Source organism: Diospyros lotus, chromosome 1 (genome assembly GCF_014633365.1).
Source record: "Diospyros lotus cultivar Yz01 chromosome 1, ASM1463336v1, whole genome shotgun sequence".
NCBI lineage: Eukaryota > Viridiplantae > Streptophyta > Magnoliopsida > Ericales > Ebenaceae > Diospyros > Diospyros lotus.
In genome coordinates, this window is record NC_068338.1 from 39,005,074 (window position 1) to 39,023,994 (window position 18,921).

Sequence of the window (18,921 nt, forward strand, 5' to 3'; positions counted from 1 at the left end):
CAATTATGTCCAATTCTAATATTATTCCAAACAACCATGGCATGAATAAATGCAAACCTAGAGCTAGCTAGTGGATTTCTTTCCTATTGTCCCCGCCATCTCATCTCCAATTCATTGATTGCCACTGACGGAGCTTTTGGCTAGCTAGCTAGAACTATTATTAAGGGAGGGTCTCACACTCTTTGGGCACATCAACCATCTTTGATCGATACGTCCTGATCAAAAGTAAAAGGGCTATCTTTTTAAGTCCACTCTCTTTGTCATTTTCTTGCTTGATTGCGGCTCCTGGCTCCGAAATTCAATTCATTTCAGTAATCGTCTTCGCTGCCATGATTGTTCACTACTTTGGTTCACTTCTTCTGGATCTGATGATGATGGGTACGTGGTGTTAAATATATATATATAGTTCCAAGTAGCAGAATGATTTAGCTAGTCCTTTAATATCAACTTTTTTATTTATTTTACTAAATGGTATAACTCTCTTCATTTTTAAAGTTCATAATAATAATATATATAGCGTGTCACTGATATTGTATTTAAAAACTTAAATTGTAAGCGGGAAAATGTATGGAATGAATTGTACAAGTAATTAATAATTTAATTAGATGAATTCAATTATTTGGCTGCAGCGAGCGACCACCAGCAGCAATAATGCGTTGCGTACGTACGCCTATCATTCCCAAATCAAATTTCAACACATGGCACCAATTAAATGCTAATAAATTTGGAAAGGATTGTTATCCTTTCATTATTTTTATTTCCTTTTGTATTTTCCCACCAATTCTGCCTATGCGTTGCCATTTCTTTCCTCCTCCCAACTGGCCAAGCAAGCGTTATATATATAACCATCCAATCCCAGCAAGAAGCAACATATCTAAAAACCATTATCCGACATCGAAGATAGATGGACGCAAAAAAAACTAAGTCCATACCCTAGACACCCATAACCCTTTTAATGCTCGGTATTAGTTAATTCCACTTGAGCCTGAGCCTGAGCCTGAGCCTGAGCCTTACGCTTTCCCTCATTGTTAAGTCGCTTCTTCTTCTCCAATTCCCTGGCCGTGGACCTCCACTTGAAGAAGGTCCCAAACAAGACCTGCATTTCTTCAAGGGTTTTGCCTTGTGTTTCAGGGAGTAGCGTAAAAAAGAATACCCAGCTGATCATAGCCACTCCCATGAAGAGAAAGAAGGCCCCCCCGATCGTCATTGCTTTAGAGAGCGAGAGGAACGTCATTGATATGGTCCCGCTGATCAACCGGTTCATGCCCGTCCCCATGCTAGTCCCCTGTGCGCGCAGCCGCAGCGGAAAAATCTCTGAGCTGTACACCCACGCGATGGGGCCCATGCCGATCGAGAAACAGGCCACGAATGATAGCGTCGCAAGAATTGCCAAAGCGATGGCCCAGGTCAACCTCTGCTCTGTGTGATCTATGATCATCAGGGATATTCCTAGACCCCCGAGGGACACGATCATTCCCCCCACGCTGCTTAAAAGCAATGGCCTCCGCCCGACCCGATCCAGCAAGAAGGTGGAGACGAGGATGAAGATGGTTTTCGAGAACCCGACGGCGATCGTGGCGAGGAGCTTATCGGACTTGCTTTTGATGCCGGCCTTCTCGAAGATCTTAGGACTGTAGAGCACGACAGCGTCAATGCCAGATGCTTGCTGGAAGAAGTGGATGCCAACGCCGGCGATGAGGATGTGAAGGACGGTCGGCGTCGGGTGAAGGAAGAGCTCTTTCCATACGCCCTGGCCGGTGCTACGCTTTGTCACCTGAATCACGTCGTCGTTGCAATCCTCCGGAATGCCGGCGGCTTCCTTGATGTCAGCCAGCCGGAGTTGAGCCTCCTCTTTGGAATCCGACGTCTTGTCGAGAACTCGCCTTGCATCTCCGAGTCGGCCTTGTAAAACTAGCCAACGCGGCGATTCAGGCATCGCCAACACACCGACGGCCAAGAACACCGGAGGAATCGCGCCGACTCCGAGCATGAATCGCCATCCGAGCTCCACCGGGAGCTTCGAGAACGCATAGTTCGATACATATCCAACCAGAAGTCCTGAAACGACGAATGCGATAAATATCAATGCAAATACTCTTATGGTAGACATCATGTGAAATTACTATAACAATATTAATAGACAGTTTTAGTAAGGAATCCCTGTAATCAAGGTAACCTTGAAACGGAAGAAGTAATTCGTGGGATTGATCTCATTTTTTTTTTATAAGAATGCTAGCAGAGTTGATCAGAGGAATTACCGGCGTTGATGAAGACTTCCGGGAAGGAGGTGAGGAAGCCCCGGCACGACGCGGGCGAGACCTCGGCGGTGTAGACGGGGGCGATAAGGAGGGCGTAGCCGACGCCAATACCTGCGACGAAGCGGCCGACCATGAGGAAGGCGTAGTTGGTGGCGAAGCCCATGAGGAGCGCTCCCACGAAGAAGATAGCGGACGCTATCACGATGGTGTATCGGCGGCCCACCCAGTCGGAGGTCCGGCCGGCGGCGGCGGCACCAAGCAGGGAGTACAGGTTGATGATGCCCATCAGGATTTCGAGCTGCACGTCGGAGATCTTTAGGTCGTCCTGGATGAAAATTCCGGCTCCGCTCATCACCCCAATATCTGCGCATCATCACCCCCGTAAGTTTTCTTTATTTTTTCTCGAGAAAATAAAGGAAACATTTCCGGGAAATTCTTCCCATGTCACATGCACCCAACAAAATCCAGTTATATCCTAGAAGCATGGAATCCAGCACGGTAGAGTTACTTCCATATATTTAGGAAAAAATCATCCAAATCCATGATAGAAAAACGAAGATGAAAGATCAAAGAGAAACTGCATACCATAGCCCAATAAGATAGAAGTCATGGAGGCCAAAATGGCACAGGCAAAGGCATACTTGTTTCGTTTTGGTTTCTTTGGGGGATCGAAATCTAGAATATGATTAACATCAGTCCGAACTCCAGCATCCATGCTTCAGAGAGAGAGAGAGAGAGAGAGAGAGATGAAATGGCGGTTGTTTGGGTCTAAGGATGAGGAGGAGGAGGAGGAGGAGGAGGTGGTGTCATGAAAGATATGTGGTGGAGAGAGAGAGAGAGAGGGTTTGGTGTGGTGAGCAAACTGGCTACTTTTGCAGCCCTTTAAATAGGCTGAGAGCCTGGGACTCTGACATCATCCCCCTTCTTTGAACTTTCCCTTGCCATAAAAATCACTTTGACTCTCCTTCCTTTCTCTAAATAAATTCCCAATTAATTAATTACACACACCTTATCATCTCCCTTTGTAATGCCGGCAGAATTCTATTTTATATCTTTCTACTGCAAATTTGGATTCCATAATATTACATTTATATTTTGAAAATTACTTTTTGATTCTCCTTCCTTTCTCTAAATAAATTCCCAATTAATTAATTACACACACCTTATCATCTCCTTAATTTCCTTTTGGAATGCAGGCAGATCGAATTCTATTATATCTTTCTATTGCAAATTTGGATTACATTTCTATTCTATTATTATATCTCTCTCTCTCTCTCTCACACACATACCCCTTTAATTGTGTGTCTATTTCCATGCTGTTTTGAACAAGTGACGAGGATTAATTAGTGCTAATTTACCATTTTGATATTAATTGGCTTGTAAATATCATTTAACACATGAAATTCCTATTAGCAGTAAAGGGAAGATAGTGAAAAGAGAAATGAAGGATGCATAAGAGGTAAGCATGATATATATATATATATATATTTTCATTTATAACTGAACCTTGCTTATACTTAGAATGAAATATTACTTTTAAATATTAAACGGGAAGGGTGGGCAGAGTCCAGAGGCGAGGCTTGGGGGTGGGGGGGACCTCATCCCATATTCTTCCACAAGGACACACATGCTCTTGCTCGTGCTCATGATGTTGATCCATCTATCAGTTGCACCAACTCAAGACCAAATCAAAAATTGATTTGGGTTTGTTCCGTGTCTATCAATAAGTTTATTACTGATAAAAATAAATTATTAGAATTTGAATTTATTTTAAATTTTTATACATTTAAATTTTAATAAGATAATAAAAAAAGTGACTAGAATTTAAATTTTAAAAAAATATATCTATACATATTGCCGCTGGGCTTGCTGCTCGTGGGTCTTCCTCGCTCGCCGTAACCGAGGCCGCCTTCTCCTCGTGGGTTCGCCGTGGCCGACGACGCCATGGCCGTCGATCGATTGGCCTATGCTTTGCTTCCGCCATCGTTTTGCCTTCTTCTCCCTACAGCCATGGCCGATGACCCCTGGTCCTCGGGATTCGACGCCACGGCCGTCCGACCGCTTCTGCCTTGGTCTGGTGCTTGCAATGGCCATGGGGTTTTCGTGCATCCCATGGTTGTCAAGCCATCGGCCGAAGTTTGCAGTGCTAGAGTCACTGGCGGTCGATGGCGATTGTTGGGGAAGAAGAAGTAGGTGGCCGGCGGCGGCACAAGGTTGAATCCAGCAAACCCTAACTGATGAAGAGGGGTCTTGACCCATTATGTGTTGGGTCGCGACCCATTGAGTCAGATCTAAATCCGTCAAAAGATCCATGAAAAGATATGGACCTGCATATCCATGGCCGATTGACTTGTTCCAATTGGGCTGGGCGTGAGCCATTTGTTTTCTTATCAAATGAACCAGCTTTAATTAAAATTATTTGGGCCTCGTTTTGTTATCTCAGGTCATTTTTATATTATGAATTTTATTTAATTATTTAAATTATATGTTTAGGTTATAAGTTAATAAGTTTAATTTTGAAGTCTAAAATTATAAATCAAATAATAAATCTATTTTGAGATAAAAAAATTCAGATTTTTTTAAAATATCCAATTTTGAAGTACTAATTTTTGTAATTAGTGATATTATGTTTATGACATTTATTATGTGTTTTAATTTTTAGTCATGATAATTGTTTGGAATATATTTTTAGGCCATAAATTAATAAATTTACTTTTAAATCTAAAATTATAAATAAATATGATGTGGCATATTTTGTTTTATTGAAAATTATATTATTAATTATTTGTTTACTGTAAATATTTAATTTTATTTGCTCAATCATAATTTATTTGTATCAAGTTTTGGTTTAATACCAATTTTAGGTCTTGTGTAGGTCTTAAGCTACTGTTGGATTTTGTGGATCGATTCCATATAAGTAATTGAGTCAAAATTGTTGAGCCAATTTTGCTCATATTAATTAAGTTTTAATTATTAATAAAAAGAGTATTTCTTTTAAATATATTAATTAAAGTATTGAATTATTTTTAATTAATTTATAAAATATTTTTCATAGCATATGTATTACCAAAATTATTATTTTTTATTAAAAATATTTAATAAATAATTTAAAATGTATAAAAATATTTGTTTTGTAGATATTAAATTAAAAGTCGACTCTTGGCATGCTAAAAGTCAACACTTGACTGTTGTTACAGTAACGTTACAATAAAGTCATCTTTTTAAGTTCAGAAAGTTAACTCTTGCTACATTGAAAGTCGATTCTTTGATTTTCGAAAGTTGACTTTTTGATTTTTGAGAGTCGACTCTTCAATTTTCGAAAATTAACTTTCAATGCAAATGGTCAGATTTTTTATCGTTGCTCTAATTAGAATGAGAGTCGATTTTTCCATTTTGAAAACTCAACTTTCGGCCTAACAATCAGTTTCTTGACCGTTGGAATAGTGTTCAAAATGCTTATAAATACCTTTTTAAACTCATTTTTGAAAAATTAAAGTGCTTCCATTGCAAATCCAAAGTACCTAAAAAATCCCAAACACTCTCAAACTATCATCAAAACAATCCAAGACTCATGAAGTATTATTATACATCAATCAAAGAGCCACAAGGCAAGAGAATAAAAAGATTTTCAAGTCTACTCCGAATTTTTCTGAGATCGCTAATTTATTTATTTATTTATTATTACCTTATATAATTTGTACTTAATTGCTTATTTGTGTTCAAGTGTGGACAAATTATTTGTAAATATTTAAATTATCATTGATGATTGTATAGATTTCTTAGAATCATTAAAATCTAGGTGAATCTAGTTTCTAAAATAAGGTAGGATGGAAACCTTGGTATACTGGTTGCCTAGAACCTGTTGTAATCTAGATGTATAACTAGTTTTCAATTTGACTTAGTGTGCAAATCTTGGTAAAATTGATTTAGTGAAACCCCAAAGATAGTTAAAGTTTTGGAGAGTGGACTAGATGTGTGTGGAAACACCGAACCACTATAAATTGTTTTGTGCATAATTTTATTTATTCTTGTTATACCTTGTGGCTTGCATTAATTATTAATCTAAAAAATAATTTATTATATTTATCAAATATATATTCTTGAATAAAATCATTAATCACAAATATTAATTAAAATTGTGAAAAACTTTAATCATTCAGTTCACCTCTCGTCTTGAGTAGCCATATCCTAATAGACCAATAAAAACATTTTAGTTGTGCATCATGAGTGATGACTTTGAAGTCTGGTGATCTATTGATCCCAGAGTACATAGCTAAATGTTTGATGTAATTGTTTGTTTTTGAACAAATGCACTGAATGTCTTTTATTGTCCTTCGTCTGAGTAATCATAGCCACCAGTTTAATTGCTAGAAGCTTGACTAAGATAGAAAAGTTGGATGGGTCCAACTAACATGGAAAAAGCAAATTCAGTTTTTGCCTCAGATGGAAAAATTATGGAACTCTTTAGAGACTTCCCACGCTGTGCCTCAGAGGGAAAATGTTTCCTTTGCGACACAATGAGTCTATGAGAAATGGCTCGAAATGGACCATCATGCTCGTCTTACGATGCTTGTTAGCATGCAGAGTGACCTTATGGGCCAGTTTGAGCCTTGCCAGACTGCCATGGAAATGTGACAGAAGTTGAAGATCACATTTGGTCAAACATCTACAACAAAGTTTTGTGCTTTACAATTGAAATTTCAACAGTATGTCAAAGACCTGAGGCACAAAATGGCTGAGCATATGAGAATTATGAGTTCACTCATTAGAGATTTTAGAATGCGGGAGTAGCGCTTACTGATGAGTAGCAACTCTAGTAGGTGATTAGATCCTTTCTTGACCCTAGCTAAGTGGTCCCAGATGAAGCTCCTAATGACATATAGTGAAAATATCAAAACTTTTGATGATATTTCACGTCACTTGAAACTTAAGGCAAAGCGCATCGAAGTGAACCGAGTGGTAGCTTTTGTAGCCAAGGTCAACAGGCATGAGGGCTTCAGGCTCAATTGTAAAAGGCAAGGATTAAGGGCATTAAGCCCTATACCTAAGAATGGCAAGAGCAAGAAAGCCGAAAGAGGGACACGTGGAAAGAAATGGTTGTCCAAACTAAAATGCTACAGTTAGAAGAAAAATGGTTAATTCTCTCTCGAGATTGTCCAGAGCCGAGAAAAGGTATATTGTTCTTCTATTTCCCCTTTGGTTTATGTTTACTCACATGCATTAGTTACATACTGACGTCCTGGGTGGATTGTGGATACAAAAGCAACGCTACACATAAGTGTTGAGAAAAAAAGGCTTTGTGGATTACCATCGAGTGCCAATGAGGACACAATATGTCATACTTGGGAATAACACATAAGAAGAGGTTCTTGGAGTTAGTTCGTTCCAACTCAAAATGAAGAATGACAAAAGTCTACTCTTGAATGACGTTATGTATGCTCTTGGGGTCTGGTGTAATCTTTTATCAGTAGCATGTTTATTAGGACAAGATTATTCTTTTCTTTTTTGTGCTACTGGTATGAATATCTATTTAAATGGTACGTTCTTTGGTTGTGACTTCTTAGTGAATGGTTTTTTCAAGCTGAATTTAGACCATGTTTATGATAATCATTCCATAACTTTAGCTTCTTCTACTTCTTCTATCATGAATGTTAATTGTGATTTATGACACAAAAAATTTGGCCATGTGGGCCAAGATAGGATGGCAAGGCTGGCGCGAAAAAGTCTATCGAGATCTCTTAGTAAAGTGAGACTCATGGTGTGAGCCTTGTTGAGCTAGCAAGGCCAAGAGGAAACCTTTTAGTAAGGCTTCTCATGCATCTTGCCATTTAAAGTTAATACATTCCAACATATGCGGTCCTATGAATGTAAGGGCATGTCATGGTGCATCATACTTCATTACTTTTGTTGAGCCAACTTGTTCATATTAATTAAGTTTTGATGATTAATAAAAATATTTTATGATATAAATATTTTCTCTTACTCATACAAAAAATAAAATTATTTTGAATTAAAAGAGAATTGCTTTTAGATATGTTTTTTTTATTTTAATCATTTATGTCTCAAAAGGTTATATTTGAATTTTCAAATTTTGAATTAAAGAAGAATTATTTTTAGACATATTTTCTCTTATTCATACAAAAAGTAAATTTATTTTGAATTAAATGAGATTGTTTTTAGACATGTTTTCTTATTTTAATCATTTATGTTTCAAAAACTTATATATGAATTTTCAAATCTTAATTTCTCATGCAAAAAATAAATTTATTTTGAATTAAATGTGAGACATGTTTTCTTATTGTTTGAGAAAGTCTAAATATTTTTTGAATTTCAAACTTCATGTTAACCCTTTCTTTAGTGACTAAAATGCTTATAAATACCCCCCAAACTCATTTTTTGATAATACAAGTACTTCCATTGCATATCCAAAGCGCCCGAAAGCTCTCAAACACTCTTAAGCAAAACATCCAACCAATCTGAGCCTCTCGAAACATTATTACACATCTATCGAAGAGCCACAAGGCAAGAGGAGAAAAGTTCTTCAAGTCTTCTATGACAAATCTGAACTTCTCCATTTGACGTTACAAATTTATTTATTTATTTTAATATTATTACCTTGTATAATTTGTTCTTAATTGCTTATTTGTGTCCAAGTATAGACAAATTATTTGTAAACATTTAAATTATTATTGAGGATTGTATAGGTTTTCTGGATCCGTTAAAATTTAGGGGAATCTAGTTTCCAAAGTAAGTTAGGGAGAAATTATTGGTGTAGTGATTGCCTAGAACCCATTGTAATCTAAGTGTGTATCTAGTTTCTAAGGTGAGCTAATGTGAAAACCTTGGTGATTTTGATTTAGTGGAACCCTGAGGGTGGTTAGAGCTTGGGAGAGTGGATTAGGTGTATCTGAAAACACCGAACCACTATAAATTGTGTTGTGCTTCATATTATTTATTTTTCTTATATCTTGTAATTTATATTTATTATTAATCTCAAATATAATTTATTTTATTTATCAAATATATATTTTTTAATAAAATCATTAATCAAAAATATTTATTAAAATTGAGAAAAAATTTAATCACTTAATTTACCCCCTATCTTGAGTGGCCATACCCTAAGGGACCAACAACTTTCATAAATGATTATTCACATTTTAGTTACATGCGCATGATTTCTCACAAGTTAGAAGCTTTAGATTGTTTTAGATACTTTGTGCATGAGATTAATAATCAGATGGAGAAGAGCTTAAATACTTTTCGAATTGATAAAGGCTATAAATATCTTTATAATCAGTTCAAAAGTCTATGTGAGAAAAAATGTATAGTTCAACACCTGACAATTCTTAACACTCCACAACAAAATGGTATTGCAGAATGCTATAATAGATCTTTGTTGGAAATTGTTAGATCGATGTTAGTGCAGGCGAATCTGTCGATTAGTTTATGGGGAGATGCATTGTTGATTGCAGTCTACATTCTTAATCATGCTCCAAGCAAGTTTATTTCTTCTACCCCTTATGAGTTATAGACTGATAGAATTCCAAACTTGGATCATTTATGACCTTGGGGGTCAGTTTGTTATGTTCATAGCACGTCCCGCAAATATAGTAAACTTGGATCAAGAACTAGGAAGAAGGTGTTCATATGGTATCTTGCGGGCTCAAAATGATATGTCATGTATGGTGAACATCCTAATGGGGTTTGACTGAGATAGAATCTCAGAATGTAGAGTTTCTTCAGGATTAGTTCCCAAGAATTAGTAAGGTTGATAAGAATTTTCAACTATACGAGTTATAGGAAGAAGTTGCAATATCCTAGTATTTTGGGAAAAAATATTTTTTATAATTGAGATGAATTATTTACAATTTATTGGTGATTTTGGATTTGAGAAATTAAATGGAAGAAATTAAAATTTTTATTTTTGGAATGTGGGGAGGATTGAGGAGCTTTTGAAAGTTTTGGGGGTTTTGGCGAAAGTTTGGAAACTCAGAATCGATATTAGCATAAATATAATGAATTGCACATAAATAAGTGAGAAGTTGGCTATGCTGGAAGGTTTGCGCGTGAGAGAGCCAAGTAGTGGGCGCGGGTTCGATCCGGCGCAATTGCTGGGCAGATTTTGCTAGAAATTTTTCCAGCCATTAAATGCAAGGCACAACCCATTAAATGAGATATTTATTGTGATGAGATGGATAAATGGTGAAAGCGCGCATGTAGTTATGAAATTCAAGTTTGGCTACCAACTTATCTTGCCAAGCAATGGCACGTAGCATGCAATGAGTGTACATTTAAATTGATTTGATGGTTATGCAATTACATGATAATAGCACATGAGAAGAAGAAGAAAGGGAGAAGAATGAAAATAAAAATATTAATTAAAATTTTGAAATTAAAAGGGAGGAAAGGCTCTATAAATAGAGCATTTCAGTGAAAGTTAAGAGCACAGGCAGAGATTTAAAGGAAGAATTGAGAGTTAGCAATGGAGCAAGTAAGATTATTGAAATCATAAGATATGAGGTCCAATATTAAATTTAAAAATAGTTTAATAATATTTAGTTAAAATAATTTTTTTAACTTATTATGTTGAATTTTGTTAGAAGAATTTTAACACGTGACAACGGTGTTTTCAACATTTAAAGAATCTAGTCAAAGAGATTTATCAAGGTAATTAATAAGTGTTAATATATATTTTATGTACAAATTTTGTGATCATAACTTATATGTGATAATAGGGAAGTGCCTAGATATGAGACTATAAATTTTAGAAACAAAACAAAGCTCATGTTGAGGTCCACGAAAAATTATATAGGGACCACCAAGAGCCCAGGATGGATGAGGTGGACGAACCTGCATGCATAAATCACTTCATTTTTTTCCCTACTTATTATGAACTGTGATTTGTTATTTTATATATATTATCTTTGCTGAGTCTTAGGACTCACTCTTCCTCTAACTAACCATACAAATAGTTTGGGCCTTAGTAAAGAAAAATTAATATTAGTAGAAGTATCGCTCCCGAGTGCGATCGATGAGCCCTGAAGAGTTTTTTATTCATGAGTGGATAACGCTATTTTGGGATATTTAATAACAAATCTAGTCATATATAGTAAGGGGTATTGGGTGTATGATTGGACTTGTTATTAACTATCTTTTACGAAAAAAAATAATACTTATATGTATATGTATTTAAGCGAAGGGATATGTATATCACTTTATTTATAACCTTATCTAAATTTCTTTCGGGCCCTAAGAGAGGGGCGTCATAGAAATGCCTTTAGTCAATGGGAGGATTCTTACAATTAGTGAGAGTGAACCTATAAACAATACTTTAGAGACTCAATCAATTTGACGCAACCAATGTGGGCTTATCCTTTGTTGTCATTTTGATGATGTTGAGGGAAATGTGCTTATGTGTGCCATATCGGATGATATTGAGCCAACTTCCTATGAAGAAGTCTTAACCTCCCCAAATCGAGATCCATGGTTGATCGCTATGAGGGAAGAAATAGACTCAATGAATAAGAACATGGTATGGAAAATTGTTGATCTTCCACCAAATAGAAAGGCGATTGATAATAAGTGGGTCTTGAAAGTCAAACACCAAGCTGATGGACTGATTGACAAGTATAAGGCCCATTTGGTTTGAAAGGCTACACCCAAATGAATGGTATAGATTTATTAGAGACATTTTCTCTTGTGGTGAGATTTAACTCTATTCAAGTGATTCTAACCATCATCATTCATTTAGATCTTGAGCTATATCAGATCGATGTCAAGATAACATTTGTCAATAGAGAACTAGACAAGGAGATATACATGGATCTACCCATCGATTTTGTTACTAAAGGGTAAGAGGGCAAAGAATGTCATCTCAGATGATCCATATATGGTCTCAAGCAGTCGTCTAGACAATGATATCTAAGATTTCATGAAGCTGTTACCTCCATTGGTTTGACCATGATGGAGGTAGACCATTGTGTGTATGTCCAATGGACAAAAGATGGGTTCTTGATTTTGTTCTTATATGTAGATGTCATCTTATTGATTGTAAACAACTTGGAGATGTTCAATGCCATTAAGGAATGGCTATCTTCTTTCTTTGAGATGAATGATTTAGGGAATCGAGTTATATCCTCGGAGTTAAGATCTCGAGAGATCGTTCAAGGAGGTTTTTGAGTCTGTCTTAAAAGACCTACCTTCCAATGATCCTTGAACGATTTAATATGGATAACTCAAAGCCTGTTGATACTCTAGATGATAAGAGTTGTATCTTGAGTCTTAGTTAGTGCCCTAAAACAGAAGAGGAAAATAAACAAATGAAAATGAAACAACACACCAGTGCTGTTGAAAGTCTCATGTATCTAATGAAGTCTACTCGCCTTGATATCTGTTTCGCTATTAAGCTAGTAAATAGATACCAAAGCAATTCAGGTGAGAAACATTGGAAAGTTGTCAAGAAATCATGAGATATTTACATAGTACCCGTGATTAAAGGATTAGTAAGGAACAAGGAAATGATCTTCAATTATATTCCTAGCGCTGAAATGTTGGTTGACTTATTGATAAAGCCACTTAGTAGAAATGTGTTTGAATCCCATGTGAGGTGTATGGGATTAAGTACAATTTGAATTCCACGTTTAATCATTATTTATGACATTCATATTGATTTATGTTGAATAATATTTGTTATCTTCTTTCTATTTTCATGATATAACATTGTGTTGTTGAAATGAAAAACATTGAAATAGTTGTACATGTTCATGAATGTCTCCAGGTTTGGATCAGCCCTCTCACACAAACGATCGCCTTGACACCTGTGTGGTGTGCAGGATAAGACAACTTACTCTTGGAACTATGTGGTCAGTGTAAGTGCCTTGATACATGAGGGGTAATCAAGGTCGTTATGGTCACATTAGCACGGTTAAGATGAGGCTTATTTGAATTAGTTAGCTATGGATCTATCTCGAATTTTATATTAAGCCTGAGAATAACTAGATGTGAGCACTCATGAATTGAGGGACTCAGGTTGGTGCCTATGTAATGATTAGGCCGACATTTGTACGGTGTTTTCGAGCGTGACATCCCTAATTAGTGGGAGCTCTACCATAGCATGCACGCCATACAATATGCGTTTGTTCGATCGTTACAGGGAAGTGACAAGATTGTTCTTTCTCTATCCTGTCACTGTGTATGACCCTATTTACATATGTCTTTTGACCTAGATTGTTTCATAAAGTTGAGATTCAATTACACTACTTTAACATGTTACCCAATTAGCCAACAAATAAGCAGCTAGGCGGGCCATGACTGGGCAAGTGGTTGAACCAATAGATGGATTAATTCAAATTTTAAGAAAGATAATTTATATCATGTCATGTAAGTTTTGCATCTCATAGTCTGAACGATTATTTGTTTGATGATTATGAGTGCAAGAACTTTGAATGATGATCAAATGTTGTTCAGAGTTTTTTCGAGAGATTAGAAGCATTTAATTGACGTGTTAAATATTATGTAAGGCATAGATGACATTGCCATTGTTTATTTTTTGCAGCGAAGTACTATGTTGGGTTGACATTGGTGATTGTTTGATATAGTACTCTTATTATTGTCATCGAGATCGCACCTATTGGCGTTCTGTATGAGAAAATGAGTTGAGTATTATCCTATGTACCCGAATAAGAGATTGTTAGAATTGCAATTGCTATAAGATAAATTTCTTAGTGATAAAGATAAGTTGTTAGAATTTGAATTTGTTTCAAATTCATCCACATTTGAATTTTAACAAAATAATGGGGTAAGTCAATAGAATTCGAATTCTTAAGCGTTTGAATTTTAAAGAGATATGTATGTATATATTTATATTTATGTGATATTTATAAATAGACAAAGAACACAATAAAAAAAATAATAATCAGAATTAGTTTCTGGTTACTATATATTATCTTCGACATCACTATTAGATATTATTTTAGATAATCCAAATTAATTAGGATAATTTAAAATGGTATATCTTTGCTTCGACAAATCACTACTAATTAATGACATTTGCATTAAGAGGAAAAAGATTTCAAACCAAATCGATCCGGATTGGATTCAATTACATCGGTCTAAATCAATTCCTGAATCAATGTCCAAAATTCTAATCCAAGCAACCATGGCATGAATAAATGCAAATTGCGTGGATTTCTTTCCTTGTCCCCGCCATCTCCGCCACTCACGGCGCTTTTGGGCATGGAGGCGGGCGGGCGGGCGGGCGCAAGCAAAGCCAGCTAAGCTAGAACTAGAAGCGCCTCAGCCTCACATTCTCTGTACGCATCCACCATCTTGATCCTCAAGAGTAAAAGGGCTATCTTTTAAGTCCGATCTCTTTGTCATGTTCTTGGTTGATTAGGGCTTCTCCTGGCTCCGAAATTCAATTCACTACTTTGGTTCACTTCTTCGGAATCTGATGGGTGGTGTTAAATAGTTCAAATACCATAATGATTTAATCGTTTAATATCAATATTTTTATTTATTTATTTTACTAATTAAATGATATAACTCTCTTCATTTTAAAGTTTATAACAATAGCGTGTTAGTGATATTGTTTAAAACATTTGAGCCTTGAGGGTCCCTTTCCTCCACTTAAAATAAAATAAAAATTTTAATCGTCCAGACACATCTTGATTTATCTCTCTCGTAATGACTCTAGAGCGAGTTAATGGAGAGTGATGACTTTAGAGAGGGTCTCTCGTAATGACTCTAGAGCGAGTTAATGGAGAGTGATGACTTTAGAGAGGGTTAGTAGGGACGCAAGTGATAGTGTGTGATTTAAAAAAGAAATTGACACCGTACTTGTTGAATGAATTGTACAAGTAATTGATAATTTAGATGGAGCAGCGGCTACCAGAAGCAATGCGTTGCATACGCCTATCATTCTCAAATCAAATTTCAACACATGGCACCAATTAAATGCTAATAATAAGTTTGGTTAAATGTCAAAGGATTGTCGTCCCTTCATCCCCTGGACACCCATAACCCTTTCAATGCTACTACTTCCCACTTGAACCTGAGCCTAAGCTTGAGCCTTAACTTTACTCTCATTGTTAAGTCGCTTCCCTTATTAGTAATTCACGTATTATTATTCAGCTGCTAATAGGGGTCGCTTCTGCTTCTTCATCTCCAATTCCCACGCCGTGGACCTCCACTTGAAGAAGGTCCCAAACAAGCCCTGCATTTCTTCAAGGGTTTTGCCTTGTGTTTCAGGGAGTAGCGTAAAAAAGAATACCCAGCTGATCATAGCCATTCCCGTGAAGAGAAAGAAGGCCCCCCCCATCGTGATTGCGTGAGAGAGCGAGAGGAACGTCATTGATATGATCCCGCTGATCAACCGGTTCATGCCCGTCCCCATGCTAGTCCCCTGTGCGCGCAGCCGCAGCGGAAAAATCTCTGAGCTGTACACCCACGGGATGGGCCCCATGCCGATCGAGAAACAGGCCACGTATGATAGCGTCGCAAGAATTGCCAAAGCGGTGGCCCAGATCAACTTCTGCTCTGAGTGATCTATGATCGTCAGGGAAGTTCCTAGACCCCCGAGGCACACGATCGTTCCCCCCACGCTGCTTAAAAGCAATGGCCTCCGCCCGACCCGATCCAGCAAGAAGGTGGAGACGAGGATGAAGATGGTCTTTGAGAACCCGACGGCAACCGTGGCGAGGAGCTTATCGGACTTGCTTGTGATGCCGGCCTTCTCGAAGATCTTAGGACTGTAGAGCACGATGGTGTCAATGCCGGATGCTTGCTGGAAGAAGTGGATGCCGACGCCGGCGATGAGGATGTGAAGGACGGTCGGCGTCGGGTGAAGGAAGAGCTCTTTCCATACGCCCTGGCCGGTGCTACGCTTTGTCATCCGAACCACGTCCTCGTTGCAATCCTCCGGAATGCCGGCGGCTTCCTTGATGTCAGCCAGCCGGAGTTGAGCCTCCTCTTTGGAATCCGACGTCTTGTCGAGAACTCGCCTTGCATCGCCGAGTCGGCCTTGTAAAACTAGCCAACGCGGCGATTCCGGCATCGCCAACACACCGACGGCCAAGAACACCGAAGGAATCGCGCCGACTCCGAGCATGAATCGCCATCCTAGGTCCAACGGGAGCTTCGAGAACGCATAGTTTGATACATATCCAAGCAGAACTCCTGAAACGACGAATGTGATAAATATCAATGCAAATACTCTTATGGTAAACATCATGTGAAATTACTATAACAATATCAATAGACAGTTTTAGTAAGGAACCCCTGTAATCAAGGTAGCCTTGAAACGGAAGAAGTAATTCGATCGTGGGATTGATCTTTTTTTTTTATAAGAATGCTAGCAGAGTTGATCAGAGGAATTACCGATGTTGACGAAGACTTCCGGGAAGGAGGTGAGGAAGCCCCGGCAAGACGCCGGCGAGACCTCGGCGGTGTAGACGGGGGCAATGAGGAGGGCGTAGCCGACGCCAATGCCTGCGACGAATCGGCCGACCATGAGGAAGGCGTAGTTGGTGGCGAAGCCCATGAGGAGCGCTCCCACGAAGAAGATAGCGGACGCTATCACGATGGTGTAGCGGCGGCCCACCCAGTCGGAGGTCCGGCCGGCGGCGGCGGAACCAAGCAGGGAGTACAGGTTGATGATGCCCATCAGGATTTCGAGCTGCACGTCGGAGATCTTTAGGTCGTCCTGGATGAAAATTCCGGCTCCGCTCATCACCCCAATATCTGCGCATCATCACCCCGTAAGTTTTCTTAACTTTTTCTTGAGAAAATAAAGGAAACATTTCCGGGAAATTCTTCCCATGTCACACCCAACAAAATCCAGGTTTATCCCAGAACCATGGAATCCAGCACGGTAGAGTTACTTCCATATATTTAGCAAAAAATCATCCAAATCCATAATAGAAAAACGAAGATGAAAGACCATAGAGAAACTACATACCATAGCCCATTAAGATAGAAGTCATGGAGGCCAAAATGGCACAGGCAGAGGCATACTTGTTTCGTTTTGGTCTCTGTGGGGGATCGAAATCTGGAATACGATTAACATCAGTCCGCACTCCAGAAACCATGCCGAGAGAGAGAGAGAGAGAGAGAGAGAGAGAGAGATGAAATGGCGGTTGGTTGGGTCTAAGGAGGAGGAGGAGGAGGTGTCATGGAAGATATTGGGGGAGAGAGAGAGAGAGAGAGAGAGAGAGAGAGAGTTGGGTTGGGTGTGGTGGTGGGGTGAGCAAACTGGCTACTTTTGCAGCCCTTTAAATAGTATGAGAGCCTAGGACACTGACATCATCCTTTCTTTGATCTTTCCCTTGCCATAAAATTCACTTTAACTGAAGGAAAAGATAAATAAAGGATGCATAAGAAGTAAGCATGATATGTATTTTCAATTATAACTGAACCGTGCTTAGACTTAGAATGAAATATTAATTTTAAATATTAAACAGGAAGGGTGGGCAGAGGCTAGAGGCTAGGGACCTCATCACATAGAGCACAAGGACACACGTGCTCTTGCTCATGCTCATGATGTTGATGCATCATCTCTGTTGCACCAACTAAAGACCAAATCAAAATCGATTTGGGTTTGCTCTGGTGTCCATGTACATATTTAATTTTTATAAGTTCTAAGTCACGATTAGGTAGGTTGATTTGACTTATCTTTATTTTGTGTAAATTTTTGTATAAATATCTATCTATGTTGGTAATCATAGAAATTTGTCTTGTATAAATTCTCATGTTTCAACACTTTCTTAATTGTTAACAGTATTATTATATTCTTATTTGAAATTTGAAAACATATCATTTCTTTAATTATTCTCAAAATTTAATATTGCATTTGATTTTTTTTGTTTATTGTCAAAGCATCCGCAGAGATTAGTTAGCAATGTCTATTTAGTACGGCTGTTCCCCTGTTCTCGTTACAAAGCTAGAAGTAATTTGTACTAAGAAGGCTCTTTTAATAAATTTTGATCAAAGAATGATTTTGTTATCTATCTTTGTGGGTACTGGGTAGTGTTTTAGATAATCCAAATTAATCAGGATAATTTAAAATGGTATATTTTTGCTTCATCAAATTTCTACTAATTAATGCCATTTGCATTAAGAGGAAAAAAGTTGGAGAATTTATGGTTAATGACTTTGACCATAACAAGTAAGTATGGTGTATAATCTATCTATCTGATTTCTGGGTGAATGCATGCATGCCCCCAACAAAATAAACCAACCAACCATCATCATCATATTCATTATTTCAATTTCCTTTTCAATGCATATACTACAATTTGAGATTATGCAACAGCGATGGATTGTTTTTATTATTATTATTATTATTTTGAATTCATGTTATTCTGTGGAAGAATTCATTCTAAATTGAATTAATAGTTTAATACACATAAGTTCTCTTTGTCCGCAATTTTTCGTTTTTCAAATAATAATTATAGTATCTATTTTGTATAACGTCTTCAAAAATTAAATTATAAGACTCCTAAATTTTAAGAGTAAATTACAAAAATACTTATAAAAGTCCTAAATTACTACGGAATCTCTTAACTGAAGTTTATAGGTTATGATCTATACGAAGAAAGAGGAGGGGAATGAATGGTCAGCAGCTCAACTTTGGCCCTGACGTGATGCATGGTGTCGTAGCAAAGTG

The 18,921-nt window shown here is 37.5% G+C and overlaps 2 protein-coding genes across 3 annotated transcripts; both read right to left on the reverse strand.

Moving 5' to 3' along the window:
* Positions 1-713: 713 nt before the first annotated feature.
* LOC127805511 (putative polyol transporter 1) lies at positions 714-17,493 on the reverse strand. Of its 2 annotated transcripts, XM_052342276.1 has the most exons (4): positions 17,353-17,493; positions 2,844-2,978; positions 2,259-2,621; positions 714-2,058 (listed from the first exon to the last, which is right to left on the reverse strand). In XM_052342276.1, the coding sequence occupies exons 2-4, from the start codon at positions 2,971-2,973 to the stop codon at positions 953-955; spliced, it is 1,599 nt and encodes a 532-aa protein (XP_052198236.1). In that variant the 5' UTR covers positions 2,974-2,978; positions 17,353-17,493; the 3' UTR covers positions 714-952. The 2 variants fall into 2 exon arrangements, with proteins under 2 accessions (XP_052198236.1, XP_052198242.1); XM_052342282.1 differs by lacking the exon at positions 17,353-17,493 and having other exon boundaries at positions 2,259-2,733; positions 2,844-3,074.
* On the reverse strand, positions 15,071-17,377 carry LOC127805525 (putative polyol transporter 1). The gene is made up of 3 exons (XM_052342290.1): positions 17,215-17,377; positions 16,635-16,997; positions 15,071-16,433 (listed from the first exon to the last, which is right to left on the reverse strand). Exons 1-3 carry the CDS (start codon positions 17,342-17,344, stop codon positions 15,382-15,384), a joined length of 1,545 nt encoding a protein of 514 aa, XP_052198250.1. The 5' UTR covers positions 17,345-17,377; the 3' UTR covers positions 15,071-15,381.
* Positions 17,494-18,921: the final 1,428 nt, after the last annotated feature.

Bases quoted from the DNA above. Each gene is read 5' to 3' on its own strand.
- LOC127805511 (XM_052342276.1), bottom strand. From the start codon at position 2,973: ATGGATGCTGGAGTTCGGACTGATGTTAATCATATTCTAGATTTCGAT. The intron at 2,622-2,843 runs GTATGCAGTTTC...GATGATGCGCAG, and splicing joins TTCTATCTTATTGGGCTATG to ATATTGGGGTGATGAGCGGA. The intron at 2,059-2,258 runs GTAATTCCTCTG...TCGTCGTTTCAG, and splicing joins GGAAGTCTTCATCAACGCCG to GACTTCTGGTTGGATATGTA.
- LOC127805525 (XM_052342290.1), bottom strand. From the start codon at position 17,344: ATGGTTTCTGGAGTGCGGACTGATGTTAATCGTATTCCAGATTTCGAT. The intron at 16,998-17,214 runs GTATGTAGTTTC...GATGATGCGCAG, and splicing joins TTCTATCTTAATGGGCTATG to ATATTGGGGTGATGAGCGGA. The intron at 16,434-16,634 runs GTAATTCCTCTG...TCGTCGTTTCAG, and splicing joins GGAAGTCTTCGTCAACATCG to GAGTTCTGCTTGGATATGTA.